This window comes from Centruroides sculpturatus, unplaced genomic scaffold (genome assembly GCF_000671375.1).
Source record: "Centruroides sculpturatus isolate CEXI.00-Female unplaced genomic scaffold, Cexi_2.0 scaffold273, whole genome shotgun sequence".
In the NCBI taxonomy this organism is placed as follows: Eukaryota; Metazoa; Arthropoda; class Arachnida; order Scorpiones; family Buthidae; genus Centruroides; species Centruroides sculpturatus.
The window spans coordinates 47263-74921 of NW_019384700.1; the positions used below are offsets into that span (position 1 = coordinate 47263).

The window sequence follows — 27659 nt, forward strand, 5'->3', positions numbered from 1 at the left end:
ATTATTAGAAACTTCTTTAAAAAATATTAAAGAAAAATACGAAAATTTTTAGATAGAACATTTATTTTTCGCCATTTTTATCTCCTTCCTTCATCTGCATACAAATGAAGAATAATAAGATGTCTTCATCGATTACAAGTATAAGATTTATTAAAAGTTTAGAGGAAAGTTAATCTCCGAATTTGTCTAGAAAATTTCCTAATTCTTCTCACGTTACATATAGTTTTACATTTCAAGGTTATTAACAATCTATAGTTTATCTGTAAATTAATAACAAGGAGGAAAGTCTAAGGATAGACGTAGAAATCTATGGAAAAAAAAAATATATATATATATACATTTTCTAACGGTAAATTGACTTTTGGAAACGATCCAGATAGCATCATTTGAGAAAAAAATTGACTTTAAATCATAGAGTAAGATACAATTCTTTAACTAAAGTTAGAATCCCCCGATTAAGATCAGGATTCAGTCAATTCGTGATTCTATATTTTAGACATGGTGATCTGCCATGATGGATGATGATGACGTGATTGGCTTCTTCTTCTTCTTCTTCTTCTTTTTTTTCCACGTCTTAAATTGTGATATCTATCAGCAAAGATAGCATCTTTGATTTAAATCTGACGAGTGTCTATTTATCCCCCCTCGTATCGTAAGGTCTTTTTTTTTTTTAACATTACACCATAGAAACATATGCTCGAACTTCTATGGAATTACTTGTAAATATTCTGTAAAAATCCAACTTTCGGTTTGAAATTCCTGCAAGTTTTCGACTTCGTTAGATAAATACGTGATCTGTAATTTAACTTCGATATAATTTAATTTATTAGTTTTTTTCTTCTTCTTCTTCCAACAACTTGGGTGCAGTTCATAACGTGTGCTAAATTTCTACACTTCTCTACGTATTTATCTTTAGAATTCTGATGAGTTTTGTCGTTGCCACGAGTGAATTTATAATGTAATAAATTTCGTCTACCAAGAATAAAGAAAAAAAAAAAAATCTTCCTCGTTTCACCTTTTCTAAAAGTGATAAACGTATGCAAGAAGGGCGTACGAAATTCGCCACTGGATGAACTTTATTATAATTAAACGTGGGTTTAAAGCAACGAGAGATGGCGCCATTTAAATGCAATTAAAATTTAATTAAAATTAAACCCAATCCGAATTAATAACGGTTAATTCACATTAGAAGCCGGCAGTGTCAGTAAGATTGATTTTAAACACGGTAAATCTATGATTATCTTCTATTAATTAGTTGAATAAGCAGAAGTTGATCACCTGCGCTCGTTTCATCTGTCCAGTTTTGAATAAATTTGGCCTTGAAAGTTGCATAAACAGTTACAGGTCAGCCACCGATGAACATTCCTATCATTGTGTCGCATGTTCTGTTGATTTTCCTTCAAGTAAGATGCCAATTCCTTAACGTTGGGCCATTCTTCGTATCTTTAACCACTAAAAAAATATGCATTATTAATTATATATAAAAAACGTGACTTTTAGCCCTTTATATTTTAAGGTTTAATGGTAATTACTAATTAATTACGAGCCCAATTTATAATCCGTGAAAATTGTCGAAACATTACTTATTGCAATGAAGGGGTACTTCATGAATATTGATTTTATTATCGTGTGTGGTCCTATTTTCGATTAGGACCACACGCGGGAGAATAATCGATATTTGGATCACAGCTGCATAGTCAACACTTATGTCATTTTTTACCATTTTATTATCACGAGTGTATTTTTTTTAAAACAATCAATTAGTCTATTGAAGTGCAACTGGATTGTCTTAAAGGATTTTCCTGTTTCTTTCCATTAAAATAACTAAAATCTGATAAAGAAGAAAGATAAAATATATCTTCCGAATTCCAATTTATATTTTATTATTAAATTAAACTATTTTAATAAAATAATTGACAATTTAAGTATCGTCGAGATAATATCAATAGCATACTTCCTTTATGGACGTCAACATTGAATCAGTGGAAGAAACAGAGTTTTATATCCTGTTTCTGCTTATGTAAAGTAAATTTATTTTCTATTTTCGAGCATAATTTAAATATTACGAATCGTTAACCTTACAAATATAAGATATTTTCACTGTAAACTTAATCAATTTTCTTATATTCGACTATTAATTTAGCTTTAATAATGATGAATTCATCTTAAATTTTTCTAAAGTTCTATTAGTTTAATGGTTGTTTTCTTTCGAAAATTAGAAAAATTCAAATTTGAGAATATTTAGGAACCTTTTTTTTTTTTAAAAAATACATTTTGAATCCAGGAAAGATAGGGTTGAAGATAAATATAAAGGATTGTGGGTGGTCCACGTTTATTTTGCTGTAAAACCAGTCAGACATTAAAAAACATTTGTTTCATTGTCTATTTTACAACCTTCCTTTTATGTGTTTTATAATGTAATCTTTATAGTTTATATATACATGTATACAGTATATTGTAAATATGTTAACGTAAACTATGAAATTCGTTATCCGCATACAATGTCTTATTATATAGAAAAGAAACGTTATATCTATCTTTAGATACCCGACTTATTTGATATATTGACTGTTCATTATATATAATTAGCTTTTTGTTAAGTGTGAACGACATTATTAACGTTATTGTATGCATATTAGTTACGACGATCATCTCAATTACGATCTATGCAAATCAATCGTGTAATTAAGTAGCGATACGTTTCATAATTTACGCGTTATCCTTAAATTATATTTAAAACTGCAGAGATCAAGCTCATATAAATGTTAATTTTCTTCCATAAACTCGAGGATTATGCATTAGAATTTGCACGATGTGACCGAAGGTGGTGATGATGACTCTACTACACAGCTGGAGTCAAAGTTTGTTTAAGCACTTAAGACAAGGAAGACATGTTAATCCTAGATAAATGATTGTGAACTGGCTGAGATGTGACTAATTTATGAAGATGAAGCTTAACGTTCTACTATACAAGCCATGTTTTCCATTATATAGTAAGAGTTTTAGGTGAAGCAGATTAGGTGAAGTACAATAAAAGACAAGGAACAAGATTTTAAAAGAAAATACTAGACAAAAGACAATGTTGAAGCTGTCAATTTGTAGGTGACATATCCCAAAAGAACTTGGCAATTGTTTCTTATAAGATAAAAATAAAAAAAACCTATCTTATCTATGAATACCCAATGATTTATGCAAGTTCAACTTGCAATTATAACTGGTTAACTAGGACTACTACTGTCTTTCGAGCTACAATATATATATATATATATATAAGTGCAAGATAAATGTAGCCAAGAAGATAAAAATAATGAAACCGAATTCAATTATATCGCTTCCATAAGTTACAGTAGAATCTTCTATGAGGATCAAAGTACCTGAAGTAGATCGTGGAAGAGGCGACGCCCGTTCAAAGTTGAAATAAAGACAGATGATGGATTCTAACGAGGAGGAACAAAAGAAGTCACTATTCAACACCTTTCTGTAAGATCTTAGTTTAGTACGTGTGTAGAAAACTCGATGTCTGTTGAAGACACGTATCACAGGAGGAGATTTCAAATCGAGTACTCTCACGACTTACGAGTTATAACAAGGATTAGTAGTGTGTTTGTTAAATAAAAATGCAATACAAAATATCTTTTATATGTAAGAGAGAATATTCTTTAAATAAATTGACAATTGTCTAGTAATAATATGCTACAACCTATGATCTTCCTAGCTGAAGCACTCCTTCTTCATGATTATTGATTCTTCAACGATGATTCTCATACTGTTCTTCATAGTTTTATACAATAACGAATAATGATTATAATTATAAATTTTAATATAAATTCCGATAAAAATCGAATAAAATAATGTATAATTTAGTTTAAAACGTGGTCAATGTCCTCACTGCTTTTGTCATCTTTCTTTAATGAAATGATATTCTATGCTTATTTTTTTAAATAACAAATTAGATATTGTTAAAAAATTCTGATATATAATTATTTTAATTTAATATTTTGACAGTTTCGCACGCTCCATATTGAATTAACTTTTTATAGAATTAAAATTTTGATTATATATTTTGCCATCCAATTATCATTGCAAATACAACTCGATGACAGCTTACGCTTCATTCGATTATCGTTACTAAAGGAGGTTATGCTTAAAAGATACATTCCTTTGTGGTGTTGAAGTGGAGTTAGCTGCTTTAATCAAACAATAAGCAATTAATTTAACAATTAATCAGATTTTTTGAATGTTATTCAGTTGACAGAATGAGGCTGACATTTTTAAACATCAAATCTAATATAAAAAAAAATAATAATAATTTCTATAAAATTCGTCACGTAATTCGATAAAAAAAATCCTAAATTCTCACGATTTTTTCGCTGTTGTGCATTAAGTTAATTAATATATTTGCAGAATTACTATTTTATCTTATTTTAAGCTCATTGTTATCGCTTCCAATTCTATTATTAATACGTCGGCACGTTTGTGCTGTTGATTAGATAAATTTCCTAGAAAGTAAAGAAAATAAAAGTTTCTAATTAAAGAATAAGTTTTCTATAAAGTAAAATTAGTTTTAGTGTTAATTTTATGCTGAAATTAAGAACAATAGATAATACAATACTTCCTACAGCATTCGATGTTTAAATCCGCTTATCTTAAGGCAAATCTGCTTTAATTTTAAGCTTTTTTTTTAGTAAAATAGCTACTTTATATGGATTATTTTCGTATTATCGGATGCTCTTATTATCAGAGAGAAGTTTACTTTCTGAAAAATAATTTTATATAAAATTTTCTACACTCTTTTACGAGTTATAATCCAGGAAATCCAATTTTTCAGCATATAAGATGGAGTTTATTATTCGAAGAATTTAGCAAATATTCTTAATTCTTTGATATAATAAAATTATTTAAGCATCTCTTAATCAATTTGTAATATATTCGTCGTAGCTTTGAATGAAAAGCGTATAATGATGATTTTACGCGATTTAGTAAGAGTTTAAGGAGGCGACGAACAATGGATGCGATTCGAAAATGAAAATTCCATTAGGAAGGGCATAGAAGACCAAAGAACAAAAGTAAAAATAAAACTTTTCCACCCACAAATTAGGTTACATAGCAATAAAGGAACCGTATTCAGGTGTACTGCAACACTTAATGACTGGCATATTCCTAATAGACTTAGCCTTATTATCGTGCTTCTTGTGTGCGAAGAGTACACCGTATCTCCGACCTTATTTCTAAGCCAAAACGGGTTTATTTGTTCATTTGGCTGTTTTTTCCCTTTGGAAGGGTTAAAGCTGAAGGCAACGTTCGGTCTCTTGTGAATAACGAAACAATGCGAGTCTTTTACGTGCTCTTCTGAAGGGGTAAGACCCGAAAGTCGTACACAAGACTAATTGCTGGTTGTCCTTCCCTCTTCTGGCTGTGCAGATCACTTTATTCACCCATCCGTGTTTGTACTCGTGTAATTACGCTGTGAAGGTTGGATAAATAATGTTGGGTCGGTATCGTGGGAATTTCAAAGCGTTAAACACGCGCTTAACACCATTATTTGCGCTGATTATCGCAAAAATATGTGGCTTTTCTATAACACATTTTCATTTGAATTAAATTTAAGCTTGCTTCTAAGCTTTGACTATGAGTTACTGCTTTTTTTTTTTTTTGCAATATCCTCATCATAGTTCAATGTTTCGTATAATTTATTTACATTAATGTTGTGGGAATTATGCTGCAAGAGATATAAATATGACTAATTTTTATTCTGCATTAAGAAGAGGAAGATTCACATTAACAAGAATCCTCTTTGTTTATGCTCATCTTAAATTCGATCATGTTTTTATTTTAGTAGATCTTGAAGGAAGAGACGATAATAATGCTTTTTACTTAGTATCATTTTTTTAAATTTATTCTTTCCAGATTTAGTTTTCATGTTCTTTTAGCCTAAATATTTCAATATTACAGGCAACCTGCGGGCGAAAACGTTTTGCAAAGAGTAAAAAAAAAAAATATTAAATTATAAAGATATATTTTATTCGATTTTCTTTAGAAAAAGAGGGAAATTTTGGCATTTTACAAACGTGGGAAACTCGATACAGGCCAGGAAAGAAGAAGAAATTAAAATGAAAAATTAGAGGGAGAAAATGAAATGTTCGCACATACATTACCCGTTTGTTTGACTTAATTGCTCGAAATTCATCTTCCTTATGGCATTAGAAAATATACAAGAGGTGACAAAACAAAAGAGCTTCATCACCTCGTTTTTCATCCTTAATTGTTTCGAATCTTCCAAAATAGAATGTTCCACTTTGTCCCGGATTCGCGTACTAACAATAGACGATAACAATTTACAAAGTTCGTGCTCACGTAGACGAGAGAAACATTCCTTCAGTTATGAGTCGTTTAGTGATTAATGCTTAAGTACGCGACTAAAATTCTAATGAATCTTCCGTCTGGAGTATTCTTCGTGACGTCAAGGGTGCGACAACGCGTTTAAAAATACGCAATGGGTGGTCCTAAACGCATACTTACTTGCTGCATCTCCTCCCTTCTGTTACGTTACAAGATTTCAAAACAATTTACGTAATGCCACTTTTTGCTGGGATAATGCATTATCTACATGACTCAACCTATGACTAAAATGTTTTTCTTTTAAAAAAATAGCTCCCACCTGGTACATCTTTAAAGGCATTGTTTACTGTTAACGACTAACTTTTACAGCTCACATCCCATAAATTTCGATAGTTTTAGCTGCAATTATAAGCCAGCCTATGAGATATAAGTAACCCAATCTTCTCGTATTTGTTCGGCTAAAGAGTATAGTAAACCCTATAATCAATTAGCCTCATTCCACGCCTCTTTTTTATGCTATTTGATAGAATCAAGGTTTTAAGTGTCATTAATGATGACGGATGGACAATTGTTGTGTTGTCAACAGTCGTCTTACACCACAGAAAATACCGATTTACACTTGACTCATACGACTGTTAAATAACCGACCACTCAAAATCCATTAAGTATCAATTTCCTTTAAATATCTTCAATATTTTATTAAGAATATATTAACTAAATCAGAAGAATTAATAACTTATTAATCTGTAAATCTATCAATTTGTGAAGATAAATCGATTAAGAGCGTGGACATTGACTGATGAGAAACGTTTAATATACAGTGATTTAATACGTTTAAATTAGCTTTTAGTTGTGTAATTTTCTAAGAAATTTCCTTTTTTAATATTAGAAAATCCCATCACATTTTCGAATATTTTAGATTTTCATATATTTCATTTATTATATCTTTAAAAAAGAAAAAGGTTGGAGGAGCGATTGTGTCTCGCATTCAAACGTCTTATTAATACTTTTATCGTTTCTTTTGTCATAGGGAGCACTCGAATAAAGTGACTTTGGAATGTTGAGAATGGTAATGATATTGAATTAAGATAACAGAAAGCTTTAATGAATTGTTCAGATTTTGCACCGTTTTCTAAAAAGAAAGTTTTGCAGTGGAGTTAATGACTTCTTTTTTTGAATTTCAATGAATTTCTTTCAATACTTTCTGTAATTGAATCGAGTTTAATGGATCCTTTTCTTTCTTTTGTTAACATTGTTTCTTTTAAAACATCCTCTTGTTTTTTTTTCTTCCTTCCCTTTACGCTCTTTCTTGTGAACTTGCCATTTTAAATCTGCAGGATTGATTACCCCGAACTGATTTACAGCATCGTCTTTAACATGTTTTTAAAATAAGAATTTTACAGCTTCCAATTTCGTTAGAGAATATTGAAAACTTTAGTAATAAATTGGTAAAATGTTACGTGCAGAAACGTCATCTTTCACTAAAAAACAGTTATTTTTCACTTAAAAGTTTATTGACCCTCTTTAACATTCCTTCAACTTATTCGCCCATGGCTGAAGAGGTTCCGCAATCAAGATAGTTGTTTTAACTTCGTGGGATACCACATTGCTATTTTCCACATCAATAACTTTCAATTCCTTCATAATGTCTAGTTATTGATAATACATTCGTTCATAAAATCAATGCCGTTAAACTTATCATTATACTTAAAATAATTAGCGTGTTATTAACGTAACAACACTTGAAGACTTCCTAGTTTACTATGTAACAATTCGAATTTCTCTTTAAAGATTTTATCGGGTTCAGGAAAAACTTAAATATTAAAAGAAACTAATGGAAGGGATACATACTTTGTAGTGTTTATTCTATTTTTGTAATATTTCCTGATAAAAAAAAATTGACCGGAGGAAAGGAGTCGATACACCCTTTTCTTTTTTTTTTCGGTTTTCTGCTAAACTACTGAGTGCAAAACTAACCTCATATGTTAAGAGAGAGTCAAATGGCCGCCGGCTCAACGCTAATGATGTTTATGACGCCTCATGTGCACATTCTCACTTAGACTAGTCTTCATCGGCTTGCAAGATTACAAGATGCGAAAACAGAGGAAAAAAAAAATATATATATATATATATATATATTTGCTGAGGCTATAAACTATTAAAGGTGGTAGTTTTGGGCGTGTAAGGATAATAGTGAAGAATTAACAGTAATAGGAAATTGTTAGTATACTTATCACACCTCGAACTATACCTGATTTTTAGGAATGTTTAATTGGTAAGAAGTCCGTGTATCACACACTCTTGTATATCGGTTAGGGCTCTACACGACACGCTTTCACTTTTTTATTATAGACCTCCCTAGGGCATAAATGTCAGCCCTTTCTATTCTTAATGTAGAATGCAATTAATTGGAAATTGCATCCGGGAAATTTGGCAGATGAGTATATAAGACCTCCAGGTTGAGTGTTCGTGGCATTGTGAAGGTCGTTTTATTCTCTTCTAATCACAGGTCAGAACTGCATTTTTTTTTTCTGTAAGACAGTGCTATTCTGTACTTTATTCTTGTCACAAATAATTCTGTTTGTTTCTAAAGACTCTTGTCTCGTTTGAATTTCTTAAAAATTGAAAAAAAAATTAAATAAATAAATAAATTTCCAATCCTTTTCTCTTCTCTTATCCATTCAAGAAGTATGTTTTAAATGTCTTTCCCTTCATTTGTTCTTTGTAGTGTAATATCCTGTTATACGGAGTGCTTTTTAAGGAAAATATTTAAATAAAATACCGTCATACTGACCTATTGCAACATTCTAACGTAAAACTGGAACTTTAATGGTAGGGATTTTTTTAAATGGCAAAAGTAATTTTGTTGTTTTACTTATTTGCAGGTACAATGTCGCTCAAACTGTATTCAAAAATCAAAAGGTTGGCCTCTGCACTTTAATCGCCGAGTACTCATTCATTTGGGAGAACTTGATGAAGCCATTTTAAAGTGTGGTGATTTCTATTTCTGTTTACAAGAAACTGATAGTGGTGTAGCCCTATTGATTAAATATTGGACAGAAAATAGAATTGACCAACGTGTCATCCATGCCCCGCAATACAGTTTCCTCTTCAGTATGGACTGGTTAGAGGGATATACGGCACAAGATACCAGCGATGAGAAACTGAGCACGTTTCTTCAGCATCTTCTTGTATCCGTGGAAAGAGGAATCGAAAGACTGGAGTGGAAAAGTGTTGTGAGACCGTGGACATGCGACCATATTTATTCATCCTGCTGCCCTGTCGGACAGGTCGATGTCAAAGATAATTCCATACAGGCTGTTACAGATGGGGAAACAACCAAAAAGCATTCGTGTCAGCACCCGGAGGAGGAAGTCGAAGGGAAAATATCCGAAACAGGTAAAGGTAAAAATTGAATTGAACTTTATCTCTCATCAATCAAATTTTGCAATTTTTACAAGAATTTGCAACTGAATTTTGATTTAATTATTATTTTCTAAGCGTAAAGTTCCTATATATCCGCTTAAAATAGGTTATTTCAATGTCGTGAACCTTATAATTATTTGTGTTTTCATCATCAGAACAAGTTTTCAGTAGAAAATTAATGTTATTGCTTGAAATCCCAGTTTGAATTAAAAATGTTAATTTTTAGTTCTAATTTTAGTAATTTGGCTGATTAAAATAGAAATTTTTCTTGGAATTTTAAGATTTCCATCCGATATCACTCGACGGAGATGACTAATCAAAAGAAAGAAGAATCGGCCTTGAGAAAATAATTATTGTAGTCATTGCAAATGCCCCCAAGTGATGAAAAACGATGCTCCGTTTTCGTCAGAGCGGAACGACTAGCCTATATTTAGTATGTTAATGGCAGTTATGGATTTATAAATGTTGTAATATGCTTTAATATTGTTTTATCATATACGCGGTCAATGCTTACTATCTACACGATCCCCCCTTTAATTTCGCGTAGTTCATAGGAGAAATGCAAAGATACGTAAACATACTATTTATTATTGGAGTTTATGAACTTAATTGCATCTCGAAAACCACAGGTCATGAATATCTTACACGGACCTTTACTACGAGCCTTATAAATCACTTACAATTTATAAATAGGTTGACAGTAATCGTGCCAACATCACAAGAACCGACCTACGTTGAGGCACAAACAGAAGTAATCCTGACAGCAACTTTTGTAATGACGTCACGAATTCGTGTATCCAACCTGTCGATAACACTGATCATTGCCTGCCCTAAAAAAAAAAGGGAAAAAAACCCTCCCAAATTTATGCGAACGATCAGGGATTTTTACTTCTGTACCATGCGAGACACACTACGAGAAATCGTGAAGACACCTTTCCTGTTAAAGAAAATTGAATTTTTCGTTAAGAACTGTTAATCTTAATTGAGGTTGTACATCTCTACATAATACTACCTTTTCACATTTAACAATAGACAATAACCTTATTTTAACGATAAAGATCTATCGAAACTTTACAGAAACGATAGAAGATGCAAAGCTGAAAATACAAACTGTATAGCCTGAGGATAGACTTATCTGTATGAACTAAAAACTTAATGCAAGGAGGATAATTTATGTCAGGATGAAGGAATTCGGTAATGGTGTTCTTATCTGGGAAAGAGTTGCAGATAATTCGTGATTTTTAAGACTTTGCAATGCGTTGAACTTAACCTTGCTAATGAATTGGGGAATGTTACTAAATATTCTCAAATTACCACGGCTCTTAGCGAGATATGCGCATTGCAAAGAATCATTTTCTGCAGTTAATAAAAAAATAATAATAATAATTTTAAAAAAATGACGACACAAATTGCTTTGTACCACTCCCATCCTAACAGAAAATTAGAGCTCGTTAGTATCAATATTTATTTTTTAGTTTCGACTTTGTTATAAATTTATCTCTCGACATAATCTTGGTAGCTAATCCTTTAACAGGTTGAATTTAATTTATTTCAACAGCTTAAGTTTAACATTACAACCCGCGCATCAAATTACAACGGTTTTATGGCTACGAATGCCAAGTTGATAATTTGTTTTTGGCATGTTGTAATTTCTAATTTATTGGATTGATTATCTCTCTGTAATATAAGATGCTATCGTTAAATCTCAGCGCGATGAGTGATCGGTAGCGAAGAAGAAAAAAAAAAAAAAGAAATTCTAATTATTTTTCCGTGAAGAATCTCTAGAGAGAGGTGTTTATATTCTTTATTTTCAAGCGATGCAGTTCTCGACTCCTTAAGAGCAGCACCACTAATGTTGTCATCTTAACAATGTTGACGGTTACCTGGTATCATTGGAAACCCTTCAGGAGGTCTCGACCCGAGGTTATTTTCCCTTTTTTTAATTTTCTCTCGCATCGGGTGGCCTTCTCTTCCATTCAAATATTTGCTATAAATCTTCCCTCTCAAACTGTTTACTTTCAGAAAAATCGTTCCCAATTTTCTTCCATTGTTCGGTTTAATGTCGTAATGCGTATATTCCCCTTTTTGCAACAAAAAAAAAAAAAAGAACCTGAATTTGATCTCCACTTAATTGTTTCAGGGATTCGAAAACAAGCTTAAAAAGTGTGACGTATCGATTTCTAGAAGAGTAGCATTGATGTGTATCAAGACCTATTATCAAGGTTATAGTCGTGACTAACATTACACTTACTACCCATTTAGTAAAATTTGACCTATTTTATGTACCAAAAATCGATACAAAGTGAAAAAGTTTTCGAGTTGACCGATTTGCATGGTTTCTGCTGAACTATAGTTGAAAGAGAACAAAAAGAGAAAAAAGTTATATATATATATTTAAAAATTGAATGAGAAAAGAATCGAATAATTTAACCCACATATACTCCTAATTGGTTAATTCATATATTTGAATTAACCAATAGGAAAAGCGTAAAATCAACAACTGCAAGGAACTATGTAAATTTTATTATTGTTCGGTCGAGGAAGGATCTTTTTATGAGGTAACCTAACTCACCTGATTTTCTTTCTTATATCCTCATTATGTAAATATTATCCTGTAAATAAACATTCTTACATAAATATATTACAGAGTATATGTTTTATGTTACTATCGTATCACTGAAAATTGTTATATGAGAACTTTTAACGTTTTCACGTGCGACGATAAACGCCTTAAATTAAAAAGATGATTTAGAAATATCTTCATTTTTGTTTTTTTTTTAACCAGATAATGAAAACAGGATAAGTTCAGATGGATGCCAAAACGAGCAGACAACCTTACGTTCAAACTCCATAGGCCAAGTCAATCAAGACATTCTTCATTCCGGAGTCGCGTATTTACCAGGTAGAATTATTAATTTTTTAAAATTTAATTTTAATTTTAATTTATTTATGTATAAAACTACAATAATCGAATTTCTTTCTAGGGTCACGCGATATAAAAGGTCGAAGTATGGTTGTGATATTTGGCACTCTTCTACAACAGAAAATAGCACCATCTGAACTGTGTCAATTATTAGCTTATTACCACGCTGTGCCCACGTAAGAATAATATTAATTTTTATTAATATTTTTCAATTAATTTTCCTTCTTTTGTTTTAATTTTATATATTCTACAGGCGAGAAGTCATTCGTCGAGGGTTTTTAGTATTGGTAGACGGAAGAGGAGCTCCTAAAGATGTCTGGACTATTTTAGACGATACATTTCGACTTCTTCAGGTATATTTTTTAAAAATTAATTCCTATAAAATTAACATTAATTTTCTTTAATTACAATAATAAAAAATGTTTTATGCCGTAGAACATCATTCCTAATTGCATAAGTTTAGTGTTACTGTGGAAGGTGAATGATGATTATAAAGTAACCTTTCCTTGTAGCGAAATTAAAGTAAGTGATTTTTTAAAATTTATTTTATTTTATTTTTTGTAAATTTTAATTTAAAAATTTATTTATAGTTTGAAGTTATAAATGATCGAGAGAAACTTTTAACTTATGTCAAAGAAGAGCAGCTACTGAGTGAATTCGGTGGTAAATACGTTTACGATCACCAAGAATGGATTAGTTTCCGTAAAGTATGCAGCATTTAATCTATATAATTTAAACAATTTAATTTTAATTATGTAAACAACAAATATTTAAACAGTTAACAACGAAATTGTTTACTTTAGAGCTGTGTAAACGCATTAATTAATTGAAATTCCTATTTTCGTTTCATCGATTTTTAATTCAAACTCCATCTTGATAATGAAAATTCTTAGAAATTCTAGAAAAAAGAAAGTAATGTCAGCAATATATGTATATATATTTAGAAGCCGAAGAATGTTTTGTGATAATTTAAAGCCAGTTCTGTCGGCTTCAGAAGCGTTACAAAACACATTCAAGATGTTTTATTATTAAGTATTTTCTTTATAAAAACGTTAACAAGTAATAATAATTAATGCAGCTTCTTATTTTCACACGAAAAAAGAGCGATAAAAACACTTTAAGTGATCAAAACAGTAGATAAATGATGCTATAACAGAGATTTTTTTTTTTTTTTTGTTTTTCGTTCTCTTAAAGTTCTTGGAGCCTTTCGTCAGTAACTGCAGAATATCCGGTCGCCATCTGGTTCGAGTTATGCAGACATTGAAGGCCAACCAGCTTCCTTCTTCCAGCACAGTAACGCACAATCTGATAGAAGAGCAGAAATCACACATCAATAAGACCTTCCACGACGACCAGTTGCGCCATCTGGAGGAAGAAGGAGACGCTATTCTGAAAGAATTGGAATCTTACGGTACCCAATCACCCCATAACACCGATTACAGGTAAATATACATACGCTTTAATACCAATAAAAAAAAAAAACTTATTATTAGCGAGGTTGCGGCCGAAGTTTTCATTTTTAAAACGTGAACGTCGAACGTCGAGCGCCGCTTACAAAATAGCGGCGCTCGACGTTCGACGTTCACGTTTTAAAGATGAAAACTTCGGCCGCAACCTCTATTGTTAAATCGAATCGAGATGTAATTCTTAAATTGTTAACACCTCTCGCCTGTGTTAAATATACGAAAAAAAAAAACCGATTAAAAATAGGTTATAAATATAAACTTTTAACAATATTATTCGTAGATATTTTGTCATCGTAACGTCGGTTATCATGTAATTGTTTATCCGTGTGTTATCGCTATGGCGCCGCAGCTGTATCTGAATTAACATAATGATAATGAAGTCCATCGTGTAAAGTTATAATAATCCTTTTATTGATAAATTCGTCTTTGAAAACCATCCATCTACGAATGTTTAACGTTTCAGTATTTAAGAAATTCTACGAATACAATGCGTTGAAATTTGAAATTTTCGTAATTATTTGAATTAAGGGAGTGTCTGGAGAAGACGAGTAACTTGTATGGAGAATTGAGAAAATCGATGGATAAACTTGCCAAATTAGCGGATAAAAGACTTACAAGGTTGGAGGAATGTCTTCAAGTTAAGATGCTGGAAGAAGAATCTAGTCAGGTAAACAAACTTCTGGAATTTATATTTTTATAATAAGAATTAAGTGGTGGTCGCATGTTTTACTGTATGAAACCAAAGCTAGTGATGTGCAATGCGATAATTCAGCTCATCATCACTTATTAAAGGAAAAAAAAGTATAATAAAGTATATCTGGTATGATTAAATTTAATACAATTTCTATTTAAATATTTAAATTAACTTTTTATTTATGATAAAAATTACTAGAATAATTCAAAATAATGTTTTTTAATTTAATTATATTTAAACATTAAAGGACATTAAAGTGTTTTTGAATTCTCATTGGAGATAACTTAATGGATAGAGAAGCCTTCACGGTTATTACACGCAGATGCAGAAAATTATATTGTCATTAAATTATAATTTTATAAAATGATTTTTAATAATTTATTCAATTTTTTTTTAGATTTAATTAAGAAATTTTTCCATTTTGCTGTTTTATTTTTTAATCTTTATCAATTGAGAACTTGATAGAAAATTCATCTGAAAGTTCAATTGGAGATTACTGATCTTATCAGTAGATTGGATTGAAGATATATTTTTATTTTATTCTTAGATATGATTACTTGTTAGATGGACTGAATTGGATAGACGAGAGAAAAGGAAGTTTGAAAATTTTATTGAGGGCCTTCTGGTTGTTGAGATGTGTATTTTTTACGGTTGCAGATAAATAAATAGTCGTGTAAGCAGACAGTGTATAGGAAAAATTATAGAAGACGTGATGTATGGGCGTGACACCCGTTTCACTGCCTCCACTTTTAATTAAGCAAGGGTGTACTGCGGACTTCTTACGCAGTCCTACTTATTACCTGCGATGGAATCGGTTATATCTAGCCCTATATTTTATCGTCACGATGTAGTTATTGTTTCGTGTTGGCGCGTCTTGCCGTGTGTCACTCAATTACGTCACGCTTCTGTTTAGTATATTCGTGAATGTTTTTTTAAATATTTATTTCTCTTATTTTTAAAGTTCTTCGATTGATATGCCGAGTTTTAATTAGAATTTGTATCAAAAGAAGGAAACAGATTCTCCTAAATACGGATTGAACTCTTTTCATATTTCATGTAGTAACCCTTGCTTAAAGTGACAGGTGATATTTTACTTTTGACGTTCAAACCCCTACTTTCTCTGGTTTTGTGTAACACGAAATGCGCAAGTAGATATTAACCCGGTAATCATCAGATAGACAAATGAAGAGTGCTCTAGTCTCAACATCATCTCGACCTTCTCGACCCAGCTCCGGATCATCCGTGAGCTTTTCGAACAACACTCTGTTGTTCGGACCGATGACCAGGTATTAACCCGGGTATAATCACGGCCAATTTCTCACACTCCTTCCGCCCGATGAAATGGGTCAGTTAGATAGCGATCTCTGATTGTCGGAGCCTTTATCATCCTTGCAAGACCTTTGCCGCCATCCCTTAAGGTCGCTAACCGAAATGGCAGTTAGATCGCATGTTTCGTTGTAAGAAACACGAGTGAGTAATGTGCAGTGCGCTAATTCACTCATTTCCGCTGCAAAAATAACGAAGAAAGTAACGAGGCTCGAAACACTTCCCGAAACTCTGGTGGATCTCGTCGACATTGAGAATTTCAGAGTAATTAAATCACTAGGGTATTAAATTCTTCAACAATTACACTAATTTAACTAAAATCCATCGGTCAAAAAACTCATTTAATTATACCAGCATAAAATTTCTCATATTTGAAAGTAGGTCTACACGGAAACCGTGATTAACAATGAAATGGCGTTTTGTGCAAGAAACATTTAACTGCATTTCATATTCAGGATATATTCAAACCGCTTTGTTTTGTCTTGACCTAAAAGATATTTGTCAAAAAGTAATCTCGCTTCGTGCCAACTTCTTCGTAACTCGTCAAAAAATTTCAAAATCATGACTCTACTCCACTCAATACAGTGGATTATTTTTAGCGATATCCAGGTTGCTGAATTGTTTGCTCTATAATGGTTTAATTAAGGAAGAATGATATTATCCAGAATAATAATAATAAAAAAAATAACCCTTCCTATTTATTTGCATAACTCTATCTTTTTATTTATAATTGATGGCATAACTGGTCTAGCTAACTTGACCCATTAGGCAACACATAAACAATGGGGTATCATTCTTTATGTTTATATATAATCTACGTTGACAGGTACTTGATGTAGCACTCTTGTTAGCACTGTTAACTGGTATAATAACCTCTCCACTCTTACATTCGAGATCGATTTAGTATTGACCCGACACGTTGTACTAGTTATTAATTAATTTTGAATGCGGATTTTGATATGCCATTTGCATTTCACGATAAGATGATCTTTGTATTTTTCCTCTTAAACCCGCGTTTAATTTTTTTTTTATCTTTAAAACAGTCTATTTATAAATATAACAATGATGATCTGAAGAATCCTCATGGAAGAGAGCCATTACTCGTAATCTGTTAGCACCTTAAAACTAGGGCTCTAAACTTACTTCACTTTGCAAAATTTTGTCGTAATTCATCATCATTTACGTCATTTTATGAAAGAGATGATGATGTATCAGAAGAGCAGTATTTTGCCCCGGATAAACAATGTTCATTAAATGGTGGCCCGCCTACTTGTAAATTTATTACCTTCTTTTTATGTATAACCGAATTTTTAACAATTTCACCCGTGGTAGTCCTAGTTTAACAGGGTGTAAAGCTATTCCACCTTTCCTGTATCCTGTTAAAAATAGGTGTCTTGTTAAAAAGTGTACTAATCATTTTAAAACCACACACTTTGTAGTTCCACACATTAATCATTCAGTAAATATCTCCTAAGAAAATATTTACGTTCTTCGCCACTATTTTCGCTTTTCCCTCCCCCCTCTATTCAATGTTTACGCTGTCATTCCTCATAGTTTTCTTTGGCAGTTATTAACCAATTAGGTTCTACACTTTAAAGTTTTTTTTAACTATAATAATTTTAAAAAGTGGATCAAGTTATCCTTTAAGCATATTTAAAATATTCAAATGCCTACGTGATGGACTGCACGAAGGAAGTTTCACATGGAGTCATAAAAATTCTAAATTTTAATGAGATTATGAAGTAATCATTTGGGAAATTCGTCTTAGATAATTATAAATTCCGATGAGTGTATTAAAGATCATAATCTACATGTTGTTACTTGTATAAAGGTGTTTTTTTGAGTGGTAAGTCGACTTAAGATGATATTTAAATTTGCTTAGTTTAATACGCTGACACAATATCTTACAAATTTAGGTTACTTCATTCCAATTCCTACTTTTTAAATAATAATTTCTTCCTATTCTTAACAAACACTCTACTTACACACCCTTTTGAAATATTATATTAAAAAAAATGTAGAAGATAAGCTCAAAGCTTCTTTCGTTTAAGTTAGTGTAACATAGAACATACATTACAACACATTAATATAAAATTGCTGCTATAAACCAATTTACATAGAACTGAACTGAGAATTAAGAATATCCACATATGTAGTTATTGCAGAATTGCTCGATAGCAATTATTCTGTAAATGCGAAAATATTTAAATATACTCAAGTAATATATAATACAAATCGTAATATTATATATAAATATTCACATATTTATGTCAATTTTTTATTGCCAACGAATTTAAAAATAAAATAAATTGCAAACCATCCTCATATAATTCCAGACGAGTGCAATTTACTGGAGTTTACGAGAATGGTTCACTCACTATAAACGAGCAGTTAAGTTTAAAATATTTATTTTTCTACCACTTTTATTACTCTTATAATATTACATTTACTTTTTTTTTTTCTTGCATGAAAATTTGCTTTATACGAGAGAGAGAGAGAGGGGGGTGAATTCTCTTTTTCAAACTTTATTTCTTGCTTTTTTTTAAATATTTACTTGTAAACCTGTTCACAATTTAGGCTACGTTTATACCGAAATGGGCTCGAGTGTAAATTTATGATATTGTTATATTCGAAGGTGAGCATTAGTCATTTAATAAATGCTTTCTCGTCACGTTTTACAAGAAAACGAGTGTTTTCTATGCTTTAAAATATTTTATAAATCGCTCGATCAGCCTAGATTGTATCCTGGACTTAAAACCCTTGTTGTTAATTTATCTCGCAGTTGGAAATGTGAAGGTAGACTTGTTCTAATGACCACTAAACAATTGTTAAATGCTTTATTTATTACTAATTAGGTCAGTTTGACCTATTCGTGATCTCGCTTATACTAAATTAAAATATTTTTCAAAGTTTCATAACACAGACGATATAAAAAAAAAAATAGCAAAGAATAGAATCAAACAGAGAAGGAATTTCGTTCCAAGAAAGACTATAACTCAAACTCTCCCCCTTTTTATGATCTTGAAATATGAAGAATTTAACAAAACATATGCCCAACCCTGTATCGAATATTTTTAATATGAAGAATATTCGATCCTTTTAACTCGAATAACGTAATTCTATCGCTATAATTCTTCTAATAAAAAAAATGTCATTTAACACATTTAATTCCTTTTTTGACTAACGCATTATTTTAATGAGTTGTAAACTGATCATCTTTAAATCATAATTATAGAATTCGGAGTTTAAGTGTGGCTTATTTGTAATGGAATATCGGTGTGTATAATGATCTTTTCATAAGGGTTGAACTGAAACTAGACTTATGTTTAATTTTATGGAAATATATAGGCCTATATATATTTTTTTAAAAAATATATAACAGTTCATTGTACAAGCACGAAATTTCACTTGGTTGCATCTATACGATGCAGCGGTATACCTTTGGAGTGGTGAAGGTAATCCGTACACTTTTCGATATGTGGAGAATGGTATGCAGTAGGGTATGACTCATCTCTATGGTCATGTGATTTCTCAATTAAAGTACCGACTTCAGAATGATTCATGTCTAACACGGAACAACTTCCCTGTCCAATTATTAATCTCGAAGGTCAATGCTTTCTTAACAGTCAAAGGAGTGAAGCTCGCTTCCTAATTACTTACAAAGCGCTCATTATCTCCTCGATAAAAGCTTTCTTGGAATTTTATTCTCCGATAATGCCAGAAATTATTTATTTAAAAAAATATATATATATACTTTTGGATCGTTGTATAATTGATATCGTAGAATTTTTCTCTTCTTGATAAAGTAAGATTAGATTTCAAAGTGATTTTAAATTCGTTCGGTCGTAGCAGCTCGCCTTTCTATGCATAAAAATTAAATGCAGGTAAATTATTTTTCGACTCCAAAATGTCTGAATGTTTTTAGTAACAATAGAAATTATTTCTACTTTATATTAGCAAAGTGAGCTTGACACAGCGTGGCTAGGACACTTGCAACACGCCTTCAAAACATTTACTGGCGACTAACAGTTTGGAAACATTATTTCTTAATCTTCTTCTTTATATGGTTACTGTTTTTATCTTTAGAAAAATTTCAAGTTATCAGCATTCTTTATATTATTTAGCGATTTATTCGTTTGTTTAGGTGCTAACGTGGCTATGCAGAAAAGGAGAGGAGATGCTGAGTAAACATCAAGCTGTTGCTGACTCTCTGGGTGGAATAAAAGATCAAGAAGAGGAATTCGAAAAGTTCTATTTTGTTGCAATGGTAAGTAGCTTTTAAATTATCTTTTTTTAAAAAAAAAACCTATCTTAGAAGGTGGAGAGAGAATTTTTTCTTTCACTTAGTAGGTTAATTGTTCTAGGTCTCTCGAGTTCTAACTCGGCAGATTGTTTTCTTGTGTTATTAGTTTATATGTAAATGAATTTAAACAATAGAAATTCGTTTTGAAGATTTGGCATTGTTTGCGATGATTATTTTCAAAATGTAACCAGCTAATTTAATCTGTAAATAGTTTTGTCATAATGCAAACTTCATAAATTAATTTTCGTGTTACATATGTTTATTAAAGCGATAACATCGTATCTTATCTATAAAACAATATACAGATGGATACAGTAAAAGAAAACAATTACAGTAATCAATCATGAGTGATTTTTTTTCGTTAGTCGCTAGTTTTTCTACTCCTATATTTCTCAACATTGTTTCTTACATTTTTAATATTGACAATACGGCGAGACGTGAAATTACCCTTTGCAATTTTACGACGCCACATTGTCGTTATCCTTATAACAATATCGAACTGTACGACAGAAAAAGAACAAAAAAAATGTGATTAAATCTAACTTTACGTAATAATTTACTCGGGATACAGTAGCGGGGTTGCACTAACGATTTTTTTTTTTGCACCCATCGAGGGCAACTGCAAAAAAAAAAGAAGAGGGGGAGAGATCGAGCCGTTTCATTGTTTACACATTTGTAGAAATGCAGGTAAAGTCAACTTCCAAAAACAGCTTGAAATAAGAAACGTGATCGAGTCGACCTTGGGAACTAGATTCTATCTGGCTGTTTCCCTGCTGAGTTCACACCTGCAGTAGTGCGGCGAGAGTGATTTCTCTACACATGACGTCATCTAGAAGAAGAAAACCAGATTTAAACACCGATTACCTTTATATATATATACTAAGTGCACTTTTTTCGACATTTCTACCGTCCGCCAAAAGCCTTCCATGCGGCAATCCCTTATAAGGATGCTCGTTTAAGCTCACTCGAAGGATAATGGAGTTTATGCAAATTTAATTGCCGATATTTTTTTTTAAAAAAAAGAGCAAAGAAACACTTTGTTTCACTCGGATACTAAAATAAACTGCCTTTAATTTCTCTCTAAATTTAGAAGTCGTCGCTACAATTTTTGTAGAGATTAAAAGCGACGTAAAAAAAGTTGGTTGGCGCACGTTTTCTGGTGATGTGCAACATTCGTGACGTGAGATCTTGTTAATTTTGGATGAAGGAGCATCGTTCGGAGTTTTAGGATGCAGCTGCACCCGTGCACTAACGATTTACTTGCAGTTTCTTCTCCATCTGGTGTCACTCCGTCGAAACTCGCTCCCAGCTAAATAGCCCCGGGAATAAACGGGAATATGTGTTGCGTGGGTTCTGACTGCGCTTAGTCGCAACGGATACTTGTATGAATGTAGTACAATGATGAAAGCTTGTGTAGCTGCATGCGATTCTGTCAGTTGGTGAGTATTTTGCTCTACTTTCTAACTCGACTTGCCCTCATCATCTAGGAAGGATCATTAATTTATAATTTAAAAAAATATATATCATTTGATCAATATTAAAGCTTAAGCTTTTAATGTATTTTGGGGGGTCGAGGGCGCGTGGGGAAACATTAATGCTGTTATATCATTTAGCATTCTTGCACTATCGCTACTGAAAACTTGGCACTAATTCCTATTAATTTAAACAGAACAAGGCCCCTTCCGGTTTAATAATAATGATTATTGACAATAAAATAAGGAAATTTTATATCGAAACAAGTTTTTGCTAAAACCTGCAGCCCTTCAAACTTCCTATAATTGATTAATGATAAATATTTCCAGCTCTATATCTTAAAACTCGATCGTTTCTATCGCATTATCGATCGAACTTTGGGCTTTTGACTCATCTAGAAACGTTAATAAGCAGATTTCAATACATCAGTTCCTCGTTAGTGTGTTGCTGCTACGTATGCTAATTAATAAACTCATTCAAACTGTCTTAATTAATGTTAATTTCGTAAACGATAAAAATTGTTTAACTTTGTTAATATAAGGAAGAGAGATTAACGACGTTGACCTTCTGCATGATTTACAAACAGTCTTTAAAATCTTAATGGGCATAATAATTGTTTTTAGGTCATGAATCAAATTGAGCAATTAACAAAAGAAATTTGTGCAAACATTTGTCCAGTTTCGCGTAATTTTACGTATTAAAAATCATTTTTTTTCAGTGTAAATTTTTGGTAAATATCGTTCCGATTAATTGTAATTTTATAAAGTCTAAAGTTCACTCTCGATAGTCTCCTCCTACTAAATTTCTATATTTAAGTTGACCTGAACTTAATATAATCCAACCTATTTAGCATAGTTTCGTTCCATTTATACATTTCATTCCAGGAGAATTTTTTTTTTCCTATCGATGTTTAATAAACTAGGCTACAATTTTATGAAGTTTTATTATTGTATTTTTTAAAAATTTTTTACTCCTCTCCCATTCGATTTTATAAGTTACACAATCGTGACATTTCTCACGTTTCGCACGAATTACAAATTATGCAATTTCTACTGTTTAATTAATTTGTTTAGAATAAGTTTAAGGAATTCAATTATTGTGTTATTCTCCCTATATATGGATAAATTGTTAACTGTTTTCGAGGTCGGTTCAAGGTGAAAATTACCTTGACGTTGGATGAAAACAGTACGTGGGTTGCCATTTTGATACGATCCTTTTGATGCATTTTAATGCGGTCCTTGTCTGATAAGAAAAGAAACATGCTTAAAAAACTAACATAAATTATTGTAAACGAACTTTGTTTGGTGTTGAGATAGAAAACGAAGGGAATAGAAAGCTATAAAAATCATATCCATATTTAATTCGTAACTAGTATGCAGTACATTAATTGTATACACAACTATAGTAGTTTACGTAGGCAATGTATTGATAAGCAGATAATTAACTAAAATATACCTCATTAGAAATTGTAAATTGGACATTTAACTTAATTGGAACGAATTCGTGAATTAATATTTGTTAATGATTAAACGACGTTATGTATAGTACATCATCATTATCGTTCTGTACTTAATGAATCATCCGCCTTCTTATTATTGAAATTAATTATGTAGGTTGAAAATAGCTTGAATTTTTTTTTATTCCACGTATAAACTACACGATTTAAATTATAAATATATTTTTCAATCGTGACATCTATACTTAAATTTATTAAATTGGAAAGAAATTAAATTAATCTTCATTTTTTTAAGTATTGAAAATTGTATTTTTAAAGACGATAATTATCTCAAAAGATTTATTGAAGAAGGAATCAATTTTCTATAATTTTCTAGTGGATAGATTCATCCATTATAAAATTATTCTGTCTATTGTATATCATCATCTCATAAATTCTTATCCTACTTAACCACTATATGAAAGTTTAAGAGTTTTATCATTATTTTTAATGGAAAAAATAGAAAAGATAATTTAATAAAATGTATAAAATTTAACATTGAATTATATCAAATGACTTAATTTACACAAATTATTATTTATTCACGCATTCTTTAACTAAAAAAATGTGAATTTTAATTTTTTTCTTTAAATAGTTCTGTGCAATTTCAGTGAAATTTTCATACAGTATTTAATTACATTATTATTATTATTGTTATAACATTNATTTATATATATATATAGGCCTATATATAAAACGAAAATAGACTTTTAAAGTTTTCTTTGTTTGCTACACTTGTATAAAGCAGTAAATGCGCATCATCTATATTTAACTATTCGTAATTAGATAGGAAATGGCTTCGCGATGACTGTAAAGTTTACTGGAAGTTACATTTGTATGTACTGTACATTATATATATATCATCCTTATGAATTTAATACATTTATATTCCGTTTACAAACACGTACGCATTCGATTTTATTGGATTTTCTTAGAATAAATCCGCGCGTAGGTCAGATTTGTATGGAAAAAAAAAAACGAAAATATTGCGGCAAAATATCACAAAGTGATTCTTTCACGGTTGAGTAGAGGGGTAATGGAACAAGGAGTTCTTCCAACTTGTATAAAAAGCGATAGAAAACGTGATAAACTCGCTTATACGATGGAGTAAAACCTACTATTTTAGTCAGGTCTAGATTCATCAAAGAGATAAACTACTAGAATTTAATTTATGATGCTGTTTTCTTGTATTTTACATCTCTAAAGAGCAATAAATATATATCAAAGTATTATTTTGTAATTTGTGTTGTAGAGAATAAAATGATTTAATTTGTGTTCTTTCTTAAAACAGATTTTCAAAAATGAAAGGATATAAATTACAAATCATAAACTACAATTTTTTTTTTTAATGGCAAAATGTCACTAACTGACCTCTAATAAGGATGAAGTATGATGTTATCTGGACAGATGCATTGGCCTTGGAAATAGAGAGCAGCAGGAAGATGATTAGTCTGCCCCATTAAGTCATATAAAACATTCTTTGTTTATGTTGAATAGAATAGTTCCAGACCTTGTTTAGCTCTGCGACATGGAATTGACCCTTCCGAATTCCGTTTTTGTCTCTTACTTAACAGACATTAACTTTATAACAGTTTTTTTTTTACCATTTTCTTTATCTATACAATCTCCTATTGACAAGAGTCACAATGTTTTTTCATCAATAGTTTCAAGTCTGAGGAGAGAATCTTTTACTTCAGCATACTTAACAGTATTAAAATTCTCTTGTCTTAAAAGAATTATGCATATAGATTTTAATGGATAATAAATATCTGAATGAAATATGTAGATAATATATATATATACAATGATGAAAGCTTGTGTAGCTGCATGCGATTCTGTCAGTTGGTGAGTATTTTGCTCTACTTTCTAACTCGACTTGCCCTCATCATCTAGGAAGGATCATTAATTTATAATTTAAAAAAATATATATCATTTGATCAATATTAAAGCTTAAGCTTTTAATGTATTTTGGGGGGTCGAGGGCGCGTGGGGAAACATTAATGCTGTTATATCATTTAGCATTCTTGCACTATCGCTACTGAAAACTTGGCACTAATTCCTATTAATTTAAACAGAACAAGGCCCCTTCCGGTTTAATAATAATGATTATTGACAATAAAATAAGGAAATTTTATATCGAAACAAGTTTTTGCTAAAACCTGCAGCCCTTCAAACTTCCTATAATTGATTAATGATAAATATTTCCAGCTCTATAACTTAAAACTCGATCGTTTCTATCGCATTATCGATCGAACTTTGGGCTTTTGACTCATCTAGAAACGTTAATAAGCAGATTTCAATACATCAGTTCCTCGTTAGTGTGTTGCTGCTACGTATGCTAATTAATAAACTCATTCAAACTGTCTTAATTAATGTTAATTTCGTAAACGATAAAAATTGTTTAACTTTGTTAATATAAGGAAGAGAGATTAACGACGTTGACCTTCTGCATGATTTACAAACAGTCTTTAAAATCTTAATGGGCATAATAATTGTTTTTAGGTCATGAATCAAATTGAGCAATTAACAAAAGAAATTTGTGCAAACATTTGTCCAGTTTCGCGTAATTTTACGTATTAAAAATCATTTTTTTCCAGTGTAAATTTTTGGTAAATATCGTTCCGATTAATTGTAATTTTATAAAGTCTAAAGTTCACTCTCGATAGTCTCCTCCTACTAAATTTCTATATTTAAGTTGACCTGAACTTAATATAATCCAACCTATTTAGCATAGTTTCGTTCCATTTATACATTTCATTCCAGGAGAATTTTTTTTTTTCCTATCGATGTTTAATAAACTAGGCTACAATTTTATGAAGTTTTATTATTGTATTTTTTAAAAATTTTTTACTCCTCTCCCATTCGATTTTATAAGTTACACAATCGTGACATTTCTCACGTTTCGCACGAATTACAAATTATGCAATTTCTACTGTTTAATTAATTTGTTTAGAATAAGTTTAAGGAATTCAATTATTGTGTTATTCTCCCTATATATGGATAAATTGTTAACTGTTTTCGAGGTCGGTTCAAGGTGAAAATTACCTTGACGTTGGATGAAAACAGTACGTGGGTTGCCATTTTGATACGATCCTTTTGATGCATTTTAATGCGGTCCTTGTCTGATAAGAAAAGAAACATGCTTAAAAAACTAACATAAATTATTGTAAACGAACTTTGTTTGGTGTTGAGATAGAAAACGAAGGGAATAGAAAGCTATAAAAATCATATCCATATTTAATTCGTAACTAGTATGCAGTACATTAATTGTATACACAACTATAGTAGTTTACGTAGGCAATGTATTGATAAGCAGATAATTAACTAAAATATACCTCATTAGANAAAAAATTATTTATATATATATATAGGCCTATATATAAAACGAAAATAGACTTTTAAAGTTTTCTTTGTTTGCTACACTTGTATAAAGCAGTAAATGCGCATCATCTATATTTAACTATTCGTAATTAGATAGGAAATGGCTTCGCGATGACTGTAAAGTTTACTGGAAGTTACATTTGTATGTACTGTACATTATATATATATCATCCTTATGAATTTAATACATTTATATTCCGTTTACAAACACGTACGCATTCGATTTTATTGGATTTTCTTAGAATAAATCCGCGCGTAGGTCAGATTTGTATGGAAAAAAAAAAACGAAAATATTGCGGCAAAATATCACAAAGTGATTCTTTCACGGTTGAGTAGAGGGGTAATGGAACAAGGAGTTCTTCCAACTTGTATAAAAAGCGATAGAAAACGTGATAAACTCGCTTATACGATGGAGTAAAACCTACTATTTTAGTCAGATGAGTGAATTCGATAATGCGAGGTCTGGATAGTTGCGATGCAGTTTAATTTTTTTTTTCTTCTTTTTTAATCCAGTTTTTCTGATATTATCCGGTTTTATTCAATTGAATATTATATTTAAAGATTTGTGTCGAAACCATTTTTACCATTTATAATGGGTGAAAATATAATTAAAGCTCCGTTAACGCTTTGGTACCCTTGGGCAAATCATACTAACGATTTATAATTGGAGAGAATCGATAGATTCTTAATCTTCCGTTACGGATAAACCCACGCCATTTCTTTTATAATGGCCTTTAGAAATTAATTAACGTGAAAAACCTTCGACAGATGCCCGCAACACTTCTTTCTTCTAAGCAACCGATTTTATTTATTTTAATTATTAGTTTTTCTAC

At 31.0% G+C, this 27659-nt stretch overlaps 1 protein-coding gene across 1 annotated transcript in view; it reads left to right on the forward strand.

Annotated features, from left to right (window-relative positions):
- Positions 1–27659, forward strand: part of LOC111627526 (puratrophin-1-like) — an 83125-nt gene that overhangs the window by 37607 nt on the left and 17859 nt on the right. The window contains exons 4-12 of the mRNA XM_023371118.1: positions 9225–9744; positions 12551–12667; positions 12750–12864; positions 12942–13041; positions 13124–13210; positions 13279–13395; positions 13883–14130; positions 14683–14821; positions 20319–20441. Coding sequence (XP_023226886.1) covers positions 9225–9744; positions 12551–12667; positions 12750–12864; positions 12942–13041; positions 13124–13210; positions 13279–13395; positions 13883–14130; positions 14683–14821; positions 20319–20441 — 1566 coding nt within the window. The remainder of the gene's footprint in view (positions 1–9224; positions 9745–12550; positions 12668–12749; positions 12865–12941; positions 13042–13123; positions 13211–13278; positions 13396–13882; positions 14131–14682; positions 14822–20318; positions 20442–27659) is intronic.